Here is a 16,854-nt window from a genome sequence, read left to right as displayed (position 1 = left end):
ACTGGAAGCTAAGCACAACTGACTAACTGCCTAACAACTTCACTAACCAACTACACTAACCGGTTAAGCACCACAATCAATGAAACAGCAATAACTAATTGAGATAACTGTGTAGAATGAGACTAGTATACATATTGGAACAACCATCCAATATTTTAAGGTCCTTTCCTACCGCTTTTAAAATTGGCAAATATAAATAAAAAGATGACAAAACAATTCTCAGCTCAGACCCATGAAAGCATGCATTTTACAAACTTGGAGGTTGTAGTTCGGACCATACACATAGGAGTAGAGCCCACCATTGCATAATCCGAAAAAAACTCACAGGCTGCAAAATATTTTACTTAGGAACGAGAAAACTCACTGATCATGGAGGTATATCAGCCAGGAAAAAGAAGTTGAAATTGGAATAAAAGCTAAAAACCACAAGTTTTACAAAATGGGCCATCTTCCTTACGTCTCTCAACTTTATACTAGAAAAACTCATAATAATGGAGAAGAGACTTTAGTATTTGGGGTTGACCATATATAGTTGATTGATTGATATATAGAAAAGAATTCTGTAACTTTTGCCATTTCACAGGGCCGAAAGCATTGATTGTATATTTATGAAAAATGGGTGACTACAAAACAAGAAGTATATATTTTCTGAAGAGCATCGAAAAAAAAAGAGCGTCTTAGTTCATCCGTTCTGAACCAATAGCTATTGGGATGGACTCTCATCACCTGAACTAAAATCATCATCCATCCGTCGCTCCTAGATTGCAGGAAATAGTCGTTGATGAACATCTGGCAGAGAATCTGAATGGGATTCCTGGGAAGGTGATACAGTTAGTGCTCCTTTTTTAGGGGTGTTTACCGGCAGCTTGGTTGATTTTCTCAACGATGTACATGACTTGTCCAACATAATTAAGAAATCACGAACAATGATGAAGAGTCGCAAGCCTTCGTCCTTTCCTGCAGTTCCATGGAAGTAGTCTCCTGTACTCTTCACCAAAGCCATTATCCTTTTGTCTTCTTCTTGTATCCACTTGATCTCATCGTCTGTGTGTTGCATAAAATTCATGAGTGTATCACGGAACTTACTCTCTTCCGCCAAACTTTTCATGTCAGTGTCCAGGAACCTTTTGGTTTTCATTAGTGACTTGCCAAGTTTGGAGACAGATGCACTTAAATTCTCACCATCTATAAGTGCTGCTTTTCTTACATTCTCAAGCTCATTGCTTAGACCAGAAACCACCTGGAGACCAAGGTTACGGTGGTCATCAACTGAGTCCCGAGAAGCATCCTCGACAATATCTTCTAGTGCTATACTTGGCAAGCTTTCGCTCTCCCTTAACTTGCGTGCTGCTCTTAATCCTTCTGATCGGATAATTTCCTGAACGACAAAGTTCAGAAGTGTGGTTTTGCCATCAGTTCCTTTAACATCAGAGAGTTTCAACAGCGTATCAAGCTTGAATGCCTGTGCGCCACCACGGTAAGTGCCATCGTTCATGCGGTTTCCAGTTTTAAGAACTGCTTCTAGAAGTTTCAGGAAGAGTCTGCTCTTTCTCAGCTCCTGGCATGCCACCTGCAAGTTTTAATAATGAATTAATGCCATCTGCAAGTTTTAATAATGAATTAATGCCATCTACCATGTGATAAGAAAAAGCTACTAGAGAACAATGTACCAAAAGCTCATTTATTTAACCATGAACGGAGAGTAAAATAGCCAAATTTCCTACGTATATATGGCTAGATTATGATTGAAATGACTTCCTTTGATGTAAAGAAGATCCAGCACCATCCTCATTCAGGTAGCAGGTCATGAGTTTGAAATGACCTTTGACACAGTATTACAGGTTACCGGTTTGAATTGACAGTACAATTGTTTTATATTAAGCTACTGAATTTCACAATTGATTAAAATGACCACTTGCAATAGCAAAAAATTTCTGTTATTAACGATTGTGAGACACTCAATGTAACAACAACAACATACTCAGTGCAGTCCCACGAGTGGAGACTAGGGAGGGTAGGATGCACGAGATCTTACCCCTACGTTTGTCGGGTAGATAGGCCCGATATACAAAGACACTCAAGATATAAGCAGAGAAACTCTGGAAAGTCCAACTAACTGGACTTGATTTCAGTTCATCATGATTACTAAGAAAGGGTATCTTTCAATCAAAAAAATCCTGGACACTTATCTATGTTTTTCAGCACTATTTATCTAAGACAAATTCAGCTTCTCTTCTCTTTCTTTTTCTTTTACTTTAACTATGATCTTGGGAAATGCAGAAACAAACTTTTACAGATGGATAGGCGAGATCAATCTCGTGATACGTAGCCAACAGACGATGCTTATTTGACTTTTTTTCTTAACTCTTCCTAGAATTTATGTCAGATGGTATGGTTGGACCGAGTTGCAGCAGAATAACAGAGAATTTCCATACTACGCTGCAATACCTAAGGTATGAATGACTTAGAATTCAAAGATTTACCTCCAGAGTTTCAAATGACTCTTTAATAGAAAAAACATCTTCCTGAAGACAACTCATGAGCAACAAGGCTTCCATCCGTTTGAAGGCAAAGGGAATTTCAACCAGGGATTTGAGAAACCTTTCAGCAGGACCAAGCTGAGAAATTTCCCCGCAATATAATCGAAGTTTGAGTTCTTCATCTGTTGTTGGTGCCAACTTTGATAAAGCTTGAATAAGTTCAGGAGACAGTTTATTACCTGATAAGATAAGCAGGCTTTTGCAAGTAAGTCGCTGAAACGTACTTGATAAAATAAAAATAAAGACTAGTGAAAATTCATAGACATTAGCAAGAAGTAAGTTGGAGTATCCATCAGCAGTCAGCAATCTTTTTCCACAAGATAAAATGATATACCAACTCAAGTCTACCAACGTGACATTAAAAATTCTCACATCATGAAACTTCAGTTAGTACTCTACAAGAAGAGTACCAGGCAAGCACCAGACACAACCATAACAAATATGTAATTCTATAGTTTCTAAATTCACTTATAACCATAAGCATTGCATGGTGGGATGTTGTAACGACCCGATTTTCTAGAACCGGAACGTCACACGGTGCTCATGATCCCGAAGGACCACAAGCTAACCCTCTACTGATATCTGTACCTGTGCACTGCATAATATCAGAAATAAATGCGAAAAACTGGAGGAAACTGGCATAAGGTTCAAAACATCTAAAATACTCGAAACTGAAAATTGAATACTGATACATCTATCCGAAAAGTCTCGAAACTGTCTGAACTGTGGAGTTGATGGGACATGTCCCCAACTAACTCCGTCTACTGAAAATAAACTAAATCTGATGCGATAATAAAATAAGGATCATCCTCGACTGAAAAGGACACATTGCTACGTCTACTGCTGCTGACTGGGACTGAGCTGCTAAGGGTACTTTGGATCTCGTTCCTTTGAACCTATGGTGTCAAATAAAACACCATAGCGCAAATGCGTCAGTACGGGAATGTACCGAGTATGAAGATGAGGTAAGGCTAAATGCAAGAGCTTATGCATGAACAATTACTTAACTGAATAATCATGAGAGTACTGAATGAGAACACATGCATGAATGCACAAATCATAACTAAAATCATCATGACTCGAAATACTGAAACTCGACTTTACTGTCATCTGAACTCACTACTAATACCGAGCTACTGAACAACTGAATCTCCTGATATTGATAACCAAGTACTAGAGTTGAGATCAGTTCTCTCTAGCGAGTGATCTCGGAAACTGATGTTACTGGAGCTAATTAACTGAATCTACTCACATCAATGACTGCACTCTGAACTTGCTACTCTCAGCTGACTGAATCGGAGATCAAACCTCTCTAACAGATGATCCCTGAATCTACTATCAATGATAAAAAGAGATTTTATCTGAGATCGAACCTATCTAGCGGAGGATCTACTATCCCTGCACTCGCTCGATGCTAGCTCCTACTCCCAACTGAAAGACTCTAAACTGATTCTTAACTGAACTTAAACTGAGCTGAATCTGTTACTTATCATATTTCTCGAATGACCAGACTGAGTTACGCTGAATTCACTTGGTTTCGTATCTGACAGAATACTACTGAATTTTGTTATCTGACTGCATGATACTAAGTCCCGAACTGAACACTTGAATACTACTAAATCTGAGCTGAGTACTGAACTGAGGCTAGAATACTAGCGATACTGAGATTATCGAGATTTCTTAAGTTCTGTATCTGTCTGAGAGTACAGAGTTCTATAACTCACTGAGTTCTGAGAATCGTGGCTTAACTGAGATTATCGAGGAAACTGACACGAGATCTAGACTGTAGCTAATTTGTCGGGTATAAATACCCCCAGGACTCGAAACATAAAAGTAAAACATAACCATTCTTGAATAATCAAGACCATGGACATTCATTCACCATCACAATCACTAAAGCATCTCTTCAAGTATTTAGAAATCATAAACATGTGATAGTATAGGGAGACATGCTATTGGCTCATACTCCATTCAACAAGGTCTTACATCAAACACTCGGCATGTATTAAAGTCTTAGCATGTATCGAAGAGTACATAATTGGGGAATTTCATGCTATCATATCACAATTCATTCACTAAGGCTTTTCAACAAACACTTGGCATGCATGAGTTTGCACGCAATTGGGGATTTCTAGTCCACATGCTATAATGGCTCTAATTCTTTCATATAAGCATTTTATCAAACATATGGGAAGCATGCTTTGCTTATTCAACAATTTCTACACTTAATTGACGTGAACACATCACTTAACAAGCAACTTGAAAAGGGTTTATCATGAACATCATATAAATATCACATACTAGGGTCAAAGCTTGAAACTTCATAAACAAAATATGAATTAAAACTCGATAATAGCATGAACATCAATTTCAACTCACATGAATCATGAAAACTCATAAACATAAGATCTTTGAAATTTAGGAAAGGGTTCTTGAGCTTCTTGGATGAAAGGGACCCAAGAATCAACATCTGCATACCTTAGGGAAACTCTTTCTTGAAGGCTCTTGGAGAGATTCTTGATTTCTTAATTTCTTTTGATTTTTCTTAAAGAAGAAAGAATGGTTTTGATTTGTAGGAAACCCTAGTTTTTGATGTTGAAGATGAGAAATGAAGTTGTGAGCCTTGATCGGATATAAATAGGGGCTGAAAAGAGTGGGAGAAAGATCAAAAAGCCCTTTTAAAAACGTCTTAAAATTACTGAACAGAGGCTGCGACGGTCGAAGTGATGGTCGAAGCGAAGGTCCGTCACTAGTCTGACGGTCCGTCGGATCGTTCGTCGCACGTCGGTCAGAAAAAGAACACATTGCCTTAGTTGCGACGGTCCGAGCAATGGTCCGTCGCAAACTCGACAGTCCATCGGATCGTCCATCGCACGTTGGCCAGGATGAGGCCACACTGCCTCAGCGGCGACAGTCTCAGCGACGGTCCGTCGCAGCCTTGACGGTTCGTCGTCCTGGCCGTCGCACTTGGGCCAGAAAAGGGAGTTACTGCCTTGGTTACGATGGTCTGGGCGATAGTCCGTCGCAAGCTTGCCGGTCTGTCAACCTGTCCGTCGCACCTGGGCGGTTTCGATAGCTCTTAGTAAAACGGTTATAACTTTCTCGTCCGATGTTGGATTTTAACGAAATTGGTATCAATGGAAAACTTATTCAGTGCTCTACATGACAAAAGTTCGATATTAGGAAAATTCTACATGGTTCAAAATACTTTTCACTTGGGAAGACACTTCTCAACCTTCTAGGGCCGGATTAACACTTTACTAAACACGCTCTAAGGCTCAGACTACGAGAGAATTTTGCGGGGTCTTACAATATCTCCCCTTTGGAAACATTCATCCTCGAATGTCGTTTGATAGGCTAAGAACACTGATCAACTGAACTTACTCAAAGAACGAGAGCATCTAAAACATGATCATGCAACTGGAACTACTGATATACTGAGCTCTCATACTGGACACGCATATCTGATGCATGGAATACTCGACTGAAGCTACTCATAAGCTGAATTCTCATAATAGACATGCATATCTGATGCATGGATCCGTAACTGAGTTGCTCTCATAAATGCATAACTGAGTACACTGAAAAACTGAACTCTTTCTACTGAACATGCATAGCTAATGCATGAATGTTTGACTGTACTGACTCTCGAAGGCATGAATGGCTATGCAATGATAACTGATGTTAACTTCATAAGGAAAGTTTGAACATGCAACTGAATGAGTTTAAGGACATGAAAGCATTGCAATATTATGGGGTATCTCCCCCTTGTAACTCTATGTCCCTCTAAACACACTTCGCTGAAATACTGGGGCGGTGCACGAGGCACCTACGAAGTAGGTCATGATTCACCGACTGAGATCTGAAACTAATGCATGACTCATGCTGACATATAAGCTCAAAATAGTAGCAAAGGATCTAACAATGCATATCATAAAGATGAAGGACTCATAACATACTCAAATCTATATCAGGGAACCTTTCCTGAACATGGTGGGTCTGAAGCGCATGAAGTCTGTTCTGATGCAGACCACTACTGGCACCGGAAGGGGCACCCTATTGATGAAACTCTCTACCCCTTTAAGCTAGCACTCTACATTCTCGCATTCTGTGACCTGGCCTACCAGACCCAAAGTACACATCACTGTCGGCTCTACACACACCTAGGTGGCTCTTGCCACACTCTCCACAAAGCGGATAGGTAAGAACACCACTAGCACTACTTTAGGCTTTGGGGTCTAGCGCCGCATCATAACTGACATCCCCGAACTTTGGTGCGGGTACACTAGCTGAGGATGGAGCTGGGACTGAAAACTTCTGACTATGCTGAGAACGGCTACCACCCTGGAACTCTACCTAAGAGAAACCATGACTACCTTTTCTGGCTCTCTTACTCACTCTCTCTCTTTCTTTCATCTTATCTGCCTCAATCTGCTGCACATGCATCATCAGCTTAGCAAGGTTCATATCTCTATTGAGCATACCGGTTCTACACTCTTTCAACACCAACCCGGACACACCAGTCACAAACTTACTCATACTCACTCTAGGGTCAGCTATCAAGTCAGGGGCATAGTAAGCTAACTGGTTAAACTTAAGACAATACTCTTTCACTGTCATGGAGCCTTGCCTTAGGTTCATGAACTCTTCTACCTTAGCTTCCCTCATCTCTAGCGGGAAAAACTTATCTAGAAAGGCATCTTGAAACTCCTGCCAAGTCACGGGAGTTGCATCCTCCCCTCTACTCTTCTTCCACATCACTACCCAATCATGAGCAATATCCTTCAGCCTATAGGACGCTAACTCTACACTCTCCTCCTTAGAAACATGTATAATCTGGGTAATCTTCCCCACCTCCTCAAGATAAAGCTGTGGGTCCTCACCTGCTACTGAATCAAAGAATTCTAAAGGGCTCATTCTCATGAAATCTCTAATTTTGGCTGCGCCTGAACCCCCATCTTGCTGAGGTGGGGCCACAGCCTGACGGTTTCTCTGAACACTAGTTGTCACAGCTTGGGCTAGCGCCTGAAAAGCTGCTCGAAACTCTGCATGTGACACATTCTTATTCTCAGGATCTACTGGCTGAGGTGGTTGGTCATCAACCCTACGGACATTATCTCTGCGAGGAGGCATACTTTGTAAATGGAAGAAAGAGATCAATTAGACTGAGGATCAACTCGATCTCATGCTCACTCGCACGACATGAATACTGAAAGAAGGGAAACTGCTCCTAAAAACATCTTATAGCCTCTTGTACATAAATGTGGCGCGCAACACAGCCATGCACAAGACTCTAGTAGATGCGGCTTTTCAGACTCCCTAGGACACTATTGAACCTTAGGCTCTGATACCAAGTTTGTCACGACCCAATTTTCTAGAACCGGAATGTCACACGGTGCTCATGATCCCGAAGGACCACAAGCTAACCCTCTACTGATATTTGTACCTGAGCACTGTATAATATCTGAAATAAATGAGGAAAACTGGCGGAAACTGGCCATAAGATTCAAAACATCTAAAATACTCGAAACTGAAAACTGAATACTGATAAATCTATCCAAAAAACCTCTAAACTATCTAAACTGTGGAGTTGATGGGACATGTCCCCAACTAACTCTGTCTACTGAAAATAAACTAAATCTGATGCGATAATAAAATAAGGAATATCCTCGACTGAAAAGGACTCACTGCTACGTCTACAGCTGCTGACTGGGACTGAGTTGGTAAGGGTACTCTGGATCTCGTTCCTCTGAACCTATGGTGTCAAATAAAACACCATAGCGCAAATGCGTCAGTACGGGAATGTACCGAGTATGAAGATGAGGTAAGGCTAAATGCAAGGGCTTATGCATGAACAATTACTTAACTGAATAATCATGAGAGTACTGAATGAGAACACATGCATGAATGCACAAATCATAACTGAAATCATCATGACTCGAAATAATGAAACTCAGATACCGTTTTACTGTCATCTGAACTCACTACTAATACTGAGATACTGAACAACTGAATCTCCAGATATTGATAACCGAGTACTGGAGTTGAGATCAGTCCTCTCTAGCGAGTGATCTCGGAAACTGATGTTACTGGAGTTCATTAACTGAATCTACTCACATCAATGACTGCACTCAAAAGTTGCTACTCTCAGCTGACTGAATCGGAGATCAAACCTCTCTAACGGATGATCCCTGAATCTACTATCAATGACAAGAAGAGATTTTATCTGAGATCGAACCTATCTAGCGGAGGATCTCTGGATCTAATAATGAGAATACTCAACTGAATCTGAGACTGAGATCAAGCCTATCTAACGGGTGATCTCTGGATCTGATAATGAGATTACTCAACTGAATCTGAGACTAAGATCAAGCCTATCTAAGGGGTGATCTTTGGATTTGATAATGAGATTACTCAACTGAATCTGAGACTGAGATCAAGCCTATCTAACGGGTGATCTCTGGATCTCATAATACTGATACTGAATTTTTTTATGTGAGACCATGCCTATCTAGTGGGTGGTCCATGAATCAATGGAACTATCTGAGTTCCTTACTGAGATAGGTGACTGTATCTGACAGTCCTGATTTCTGAGTTCTACTCTAAAGACTAATACTGAAATTGTAACTGCAAGAGTGCTCACTTAACCGACATGCCCCGAATCTGAACTGGTGGGATCCAACCTGTAACTCCAGCTGGAAGAGTGTCAATACCGTGCCACGGGTAAAGACCTCTACTCTGGTCAAGCCTCTCTAACGGGTGACCCTCATAGGAAGTCAAGCCTAAGGCAGTATAATAGTCAAGCCTTATTCTAATGGGTGACTCCTGCTCCTGCACTGGCTACCCAGTTCTGGAGTTCACAGATTGCTCCTAACGACTTTCCTCTCTAATGGGGAGCCGCCATCCCTGCACTCGCTCGGTGCTAGCTCCTACTCCCAACTGAAAGACTCTAAACTGATTCTTAACTGAACTTAAACTGAGCTGAATCTCTTACTGATCATATTTCTCGAATGACCTGACTGAGTTACGCTGAATTCACTTGGTTCCGTATCTGACGGAATACTGCTGAATCTCGTCATCTGACTGCATGATACTGAGTTCTGAACTGAACACTTGAATACTACTAGATCTGAGCTGAGTACTGAACTGAGGCTAGAATACTGGCGATACTGAGATTACTGAGATTTCTTAAGTTCTGTATCTGTTTGAGAGTCCAGAGTTCTATAACTCACTGAGTTCTGAGAATTGTGGATTAACTGAGATTATCGAGTAAACTGACACGGGCTCTAGACTGCAGCTAATTTGTTGGGTATAAATACCCCCAGGACTCGATAACATAAAAGTAAAACATAACCATTCTTGAATAATCAAGACCATGGACATTCATTCATCATCACAATCACTAAAGCATCTCTTCAAGTATTTAGAAATCATAAACATGTGATAGTATAGGGAGATATGCTATTGGCTCATACTCCATTCAACAAGGTCTTACATCAAACACTCAGCATGTATTAAAGTCTTAGCACGTATCGAAGAGCACATAATTGGGGAATTTCATGCTATGATATCACAATTCATTCACTAAGGCTTTTCAACAAACACTTGGAATGCCTGGGTTTGCACACAATTGGGGATTTCTAGTCCACATGCTATAATGGCTCTAATTCTTTCACATAAGCATTTTATCAAATATGGGGAGCATGCTTTGCTTATTCAACAATTTCTACACTTAATTGACGTGAACACATCACTTAGCAAGCAACTTGAAAAGGGTTTATCATGAACATCACATGAATATCACATACTAGGGTCAAAGCTTGAAACCTCATAAACAAAACATGAATTAAAACTCGATAATAGCATGGACATCAATTTCAACTCACATGAATCATGAAAACTCATAAACATAAGATCTTTGAAATTTAGAAAAGGGTTCTTGAGCTTCTTGGATGAAAGGGACCCAAGAATCAACATTTGCATACCTTAGGGAAACTCTTTCTTGAAGGCTCTTGGAGAGATTCTTGATTTCTTAATTTCTCTTGATTTTTCTTGAAGAAGAAAGAAGGGTTTTGATTTGTAGGAAACCCTAGTTTTTGATGTTGAAGATGAGAAATGAAGTTGTGAGCCTTGATCGGATATAAATAGGGGCTGCAAAAGAGTGGGAGAAAGATCAAAAAGCCCTTTTAAAAACGTCTTAAAATTACTGAACAGGGGCTGCGACGGTCGAAGCGATGGTCCGTCGCCAGTCTGACGGTCTGTCGAATCGTCCATCGCACGCCGGTCAGAAAAAGAACACATTGCCTTGGTTGCGACGGTCCGAGCAACGGTCCGTCGCAAACTCGACGGTCCATCGGATCGTCCATCGCACGTTGGCCAGGATGAGGCCACACTGCCTCAGCGGCGGCAGTCTCAGCGACGGTCTGTCTCAACCTTTTAGGGCCGGATTAACACTTTACTGAACACGCTCTACGGCTCAGACTACTACGAGAGAATTTTGCAGGGTCTTCTAGATGTGTTGTTAATTTCCACTCTCTTGTGAAACATATCAGATTGAGCAATGAAAGATATATATTTTTTTATATAACTGTGGTATCTGGGCCAGCTTGCGCGCACCTCCACTAATTCCAGGTACATAGCTGACATCAAAACAGGTACCGAGTAACTCTATCCACAAAGGCTTGGAAATGTGAGAAGAAATCACCTAGTGTTATTTATTACCGCCAGAGTTATACTTATATAACTGATAGACTATTCTTTATTCTTTTTCCATTTTCATTCTTTTGGAAGGAGTGGGGACAGTAAAAAAAATTACCAGGTTTGTTTTATAAAATTTCCAGCAAGTTCTATTTTCCACTTAGAAATGGGACCTTGTTTTCAGCTTCATCTAATTTCTAGGAGTATTTAAGTAGCACTGCCAACATTTACTGAATCTTTCTTCTGAAACTTCGCCCTGGGATTTTCATTCTTCCAAACACCATGCAAGAAGCAATTCGTAAAATAAAACTTCTTTATTACTCACGTAAATGACAAACAGTTTCCTAATGGACTGACAAGGAGATCTATGTGCAGACCATGTTGCTTGTTCTTCCCTTCCATTTTTAAGGCAGTCAAAAACATTCATGCCAAAGCTGAAAGACTTCAATAGCTACGAAATAGAGTTATTAAACTGGATTAGACACACTCTTCTCCCTGGTGATAAATTTAATATTTTCAATTCCCATTAGCTATTAATGCAAAAGACCAAGATCACACTCTCGTGGATCTCATGGGAAAAACAGAGAGAAAGAGAAAGAATTACCCTCCTTGAGAGCGTTACAAACTTCTTCTGTCGGCACATTTAAGGCTTTAAGAATAATTGCTAAATTTTGTGATTTCTTAGCATCAATTATCTGAATATAATGTGGGGTAGCTTCAAAAGACGCAGAAGATTTCGTGCCATCATTTTTGCCTGCATTTGCTGCGTTATAACCAAATAATGATTCCATCATCTCCTCATTAAACCTGCAGTAAAATCATTATAAAAAGGGAGGCAGTTAGACATCTTGCAGAAACAAAGTGCAATATAGGATGATTGCTGCAAATCTTACTGGAATGAGCCGGCTTTGATGTCGTGCCAAACCATTGAGTGATCAGGATTAGCAAGAACCTTGTCCCAGAAAAATGGCTTTAATTTTGCCTTCGGAGCATCAGAATCATCAGATGGTTCAGTATGCTCACCACCAGAAGAATGTCGCCTCCGATGTACTCCAAGGGGTAAACGATTTGCTGGCTTTCCAGGCTTTGGTGGATTAGGAGGAGGGCAAGCAGCCATTGGAGGTGGAGGCGGTTTTGGAGCTGGTGGTTTAGGAGGAGGAGGAGGTGGTGGTTTAGGGGTTGGAGGTACAGATTTTCCTGGAGGAAGTGGTAATGCATTTACAGGTGCATCTGTCTTAGCTTCTGCCTCTGAAGAATTATGAGAACCAGCTGCCACCAAAAGATTATTTACAGTAGAAGAACTCTTGAAATCTTTCTTGGCTGAACTTCCTATGTTTGAAGACTTCTGAGAAGAATCTGACCACATTAAATGTAGAAATTATTCGGCATAACGAAAAAAGACATGCAATTTGAAAATTTTGACCTTCATGATTAAATACCTGCAGATTACCTGAACAAAGGTTAAGAAGAGGTTTCTCATCTCTTTTCCTATGTTGTGGACTTGTTTCTTTCTTTTTACTTTTTGTAAGACATAGTATTAATAACAAAGCTAAAAGGGCAATTCCTAGCACGACACCTCCAGAAACAGCAGCAATAATATAAGTCCTGTTCTGATTATTATTTTCTGAAGAATTAGTTCCAGTATTTTTTGGTTTAGCAGGAGGCGGAATGACAGGCAAAGGTTTAGAAGAGTTGGCATGAGTAGGAGGTGTTGGAGCCTTTGCTGGAGGATTGACAGGAGACTGAGGTGTTGGAGCCTTTGCAGGAGGTTTCGTGGGCCCTTCAAAAGAAGGCACTGGAGCATGAATTGGTGATACTGCTGCATGGCCTGGAGATGGAGCAAGGATTGGAGCTGCAAGATCATGTATTAGCTTATCTTTAATCTCTCTTTCTCTTAGGTGCCTTCTAGTAACACTGGACGACCATTGCGATAAAAGCTTTTGGTACTTGACGAACCAAGAAATGAATGCAGCCTGACGGCCTGAACCATGAAGAGGAAGACTTTTCCTTTTTAAGCACCCCCCAAGGATCTTCTTTGCTTCAGGAGGCAGATCACTAATAGCCTCCTGTAAGATTCTTTTTCTCAACAAAGGTATATCTGATTTTGAGAAAATATAAGTTCCTGTTGCTGCCTGATAAATAGACAAATCCAGAAAGCTTGCACTTTCTGTATTCTTGTATAATCCTTCCATGCAATGAATCCATATTTGCTCAGCCTGTAAACAGAATACTTCATCAATATAATGCCAGAAATATACATTGGCAGCACAAGAATTTTCTATGAACTTTTATTACTTAAAGAACACGATAACTTTGATTTCTTCTCACAACTTAAAAACATATGACTTCCAACTCAAAAACTATGTTAGAGCACATAACTTGTCAACCTACATTCACCGCCTGAATCCAGAACACATGCTTCTGGCACATGTAATTTGCAACAAAAACTTTACTTTTGATAGTTACCCGCACAACATAAAAAACAAAAATCTCTGCAATAGTAAAAGATTAAAATCACTAGCTTGGAAACATAGACTTGCATGATCAACTAGTTTTGAGGAAACATCAAGTTAGAACTAGCAACAGATATTCTGAGCCTAGTAAGAAATTCTGTTACAAAAAAATCATCAAATATTCATGAAACAAACCACTTGCGTTGATACAATGAATCTAAAGTAAACAGTTCACATAATCTCCCAGTTCCCTCATACTATGAGAAGCATTGCCACAAATTCAGAGGTGCACAGTTTAGATGTTTTTCTCTTTGTCGTTATTAAATACAACTTTATCTCTTGTTGTTTTAGTCCGCAATGATACAACCAACCTATGTAGTTACATCACTAGGCTTCCGCAAAGAGAAAAAACTTCTGAAACCATGGCATATGTCTCCTAGCAGTCCTGTACTTTCATTAATTCCTCCTAAATGGCATTGATTATCCTAGAGATTTCATTTTTATTTGAATTTGATTATTCACCATGTAAAAGGATTCCTCCAATGCATCAATAGTAGAATAGTTAAAGTGATCAACACAGTTTTGGTGAACTAGTAGGTTCAATTCCTACTGGATGCACACCAGTCATACCCTCCCCTAAGTAATCATTTGATTGTGAACAAAATGCATGACTTTCTCATTAGCTGGGGAATACTTTTAAGTCTTAGTACTCAACAATTATTGATGTATCAGCAGATAAAAGCACTGCCGCAATCAATTCTTATAGTCCTAGGACCAGTAGTAGAATCAGGAATTTATATTAGGGAACTCAAAAAGTAGCAATTTTTTAACCCCTTTAGCCACTTTAAAATAATTTTCTCTCACGCCAAGGGAATTCAACCACTTATATATAACCCCAAAAAATCATTTTTCCTTATTTGCACCATATATTTTTCAACAAAGGGAATTCAATACCTAGCTCTGCCACAGCCTAGGCCATTGTGCTCAAATGGAAAGACTGAATTGTTAGAAACAATTACTAATTGTGACACGAAGGATTACAGTAAGAGTTAAGTTGCAGCAACAATTACCATTATGAATTCATGACACACATACATATTTGTACATGCATATATTTTAGCCTTACATATACTTTTAACACATTTTTCTGCGCAATGATATGCATCAAAACTTTGTATTCATTAAAATAATATGGTATGAAATGAGAAGTTATATTTCATACCGTATCTTCATCTATCTGTTGAAGCTTTTGATTCGCTTGTGAACTAGGGGCTGGCCAAAAACAAACAAAAACAACAAAAATAAATACAGAGCTGATCCTTCTCATGCCCATTGATTGTAAAATCAATCTTCCAATCCCATATTTTGGCGTTTTTCATTTCATCTGATATGCTATCATTCAAGAATATGCCCCACAAACAAATAACAAAGCCCTGTGGCCTCAATTTTGTAGATAGAAACAGAGTAACCTACACGAAGATTAATCTATCTTTTACACATAATAAAATTGGATATTATGTTTGTATAAATAGATATAATATTTTAGGCTGCAAAATGAATAAACGGAACCCACCACCCTTTTGGTGCCTTTGCAACAATATTAATACAGGGAAAGTCTAAGAAATTTGCAAAGGTTTCAAAAAGGGAGTTTTCCTTAGATTTTTTTTGGAAAAGTAGGTGCTTTTTCGATTTTTTGTGTGAGATTTTGGCATGAAATTTTTGTTCATTGGAATGTTTTCATGTTTTTCGGAGACAAATGAAACGTGCACAGAACTACGTTAGACAGAGAGAGACGAGTGTGAATTTCGTCCGTTTTTATTTTTATTTATGCTTTTTTCCATTAAACCTATTTAATTCTTAACAATATCTTTGGGTTTCATTTTACTCCATCAATTAATTAAAAATAATTATTTCAATTTATTCTCTCCATCCATATTTGTTTGTTCAAATTACTAAAAAAAATGTCTAACAATATTTTTTCAGTTTTGAATAATTTATCAATTTGCGCCCATAATATCCTTTGATATTGAATACTATTCATTATTTAGTGCATTTTTCAATGCATCAAATTTATTATTATATTCAAAAGATGATATAGCAAAATTATCTTATTATTTATTATTATTTAAAATATGTGTTAAGTTAATAGTGAACAAACATTATTAGATGGGGAGAAAGCTTGTCAAATTTATAAAATCAAAAGAAGCTTATCATTTTTTTAATACTGCTCATGTTATTAAATGACTACATAAAAAATAATAATAATTTTTTCACTTCCTTTTATCCAGCAGAGATACTATATGACGAAATAAAACCAGTTATACAAGTTGTAAAAATAGGACTAACTAGAGATATGATCATACCAGAAGATATTACACAGCAACCGGAGATACCCAGAATTGAGATACCTGACTTCTACGCAAATAAACGACTTATTAGACTAGCTACGATTATCCAAGAACTAGCAAATAATTATACTAATGGAAACCCAATATGGAGCTATTATTCGAGAGATCATCAAATGATTTACTCTAATTCAAAAGAGCTACGACAAGCAGATATGGAAGATGTCAGACAATGGATAATCACATTATTTAACCCAGAAAAACAATCTACCGCAAGAGCAATTAAAAAAGAATTTATTTCAGAAGGACTAATGACAAGATATTGTAAAATAATCGGACACAAATATCCAGATCACCAATGTTCAAGATGTAATGGAGAAGTTAACATTATTCCAGAAGTACATCTAGAATAAAAGAAGACAAAATGCCAGCTGGAAAGATAAGATAAGAAGCAATAATGGAGATATAGCAGATACGCAGATACGACAACATCAACGGAAGACAAGATATTGATTAGAATCATTGTATAGATTTTTTAGTCTTTACGTAAATTTGTAAATTAGCTTTTATGTAGACTTGGACTTTTCTTTTAGCCTTTAAAGGCTATGTATAGGCTTTTTAGGTTAGGTAGCCCTTTTAGACCTTTCTTAATAGCCTTTTTGACTTTACAAATTAGAATTTTTAAAACGTGTAAGGATATTGTAAAAATTTCTCTATAAATGAAGAAAACTGAAGGCATTGCAAGGCAAACCTTCATGCGTTGAAGCAAATACTCTCTCTATTTCACAACAAATATTTTACTCAGTTAATTAAAAAACA

The 16,854-nt window shown here is 38.7% G+C and overlaps 1 protein-coding gene across 1 annotated transcript; it reads right to left on the bottom strand.

The window, feature by feature from the left end:
• Positions 1-492: 492 nt before the first annotated feature.
• Positions 493-15,522, bottom strand: LOC107870823 (formin-like protein 3). The gene is made up of 6 exons (XM_047413077.1): positions 14,913-15,522; positions 12,688-13,453; positions 12,131-12,593; positions 11,842-12,044; positions 2,484-2,719; positions 493-1,570 (listed from the first exon to the last, which is right to left on the bottom strand). The coding sequence occupies exons 1-6, from the start codon at positions 15,021-15,023 to the stop codon at positions 758-760; spliced, it is 2,592 nt and encodes an 863-aa protein (XP_047269033.1). The 5' UTR covers positions 15,024-15,522; the 3' UTR covers positions 493-757.
• Positions 15,523-16,854: the final 1,332 nt, after the last annotated feature.

The sequence above is a fragment of the Capsicum annuum genome, chromosome 5, assembly GCF_002878395.1.
Source record: "Capsicum annuum cultivar UCD-10X-F1 chromosome 5, UCD10Xv1.1, whole genome shotgun sequence".
Taxonomy (NCBI): Eukaryota; Viridiplantae; Streptophyta; class Magnoliopsida; order Solanales; family Solanaceae; genus Capsicum; species Capsicum annuum.
Note: the sequence above shows the minus strand (reverse complement) of the source record. Positions and strands in the feature narration are given on the sequence as shown.

Excerpts from the sequence above, each read along its gene's own strand:
- LOC107870823 (XM_047413077.1), bottom strand. The coding sequence starts at position 15,023 with ATGGGCATGAGAAGGATCAGCTCTGTATTTATTTTTGTTGTTTTTGTT. Across the intron at positions 12,045-12,130 it reads ATCAAAGCCGGCTCATTCCA|GTTTAATGAGGAGATGATGG; the intron begins GTAAGATTTGCA and ends ATTTTACTGCAG. Across the intron at positions 1,571-2,483 it reads AGTCATTTGAAACTCTGGAG|GTGGCATGCCAGGAGCTGAG; the intron begins GTAAATCTTTGA and ends TAAAACTTGCAG.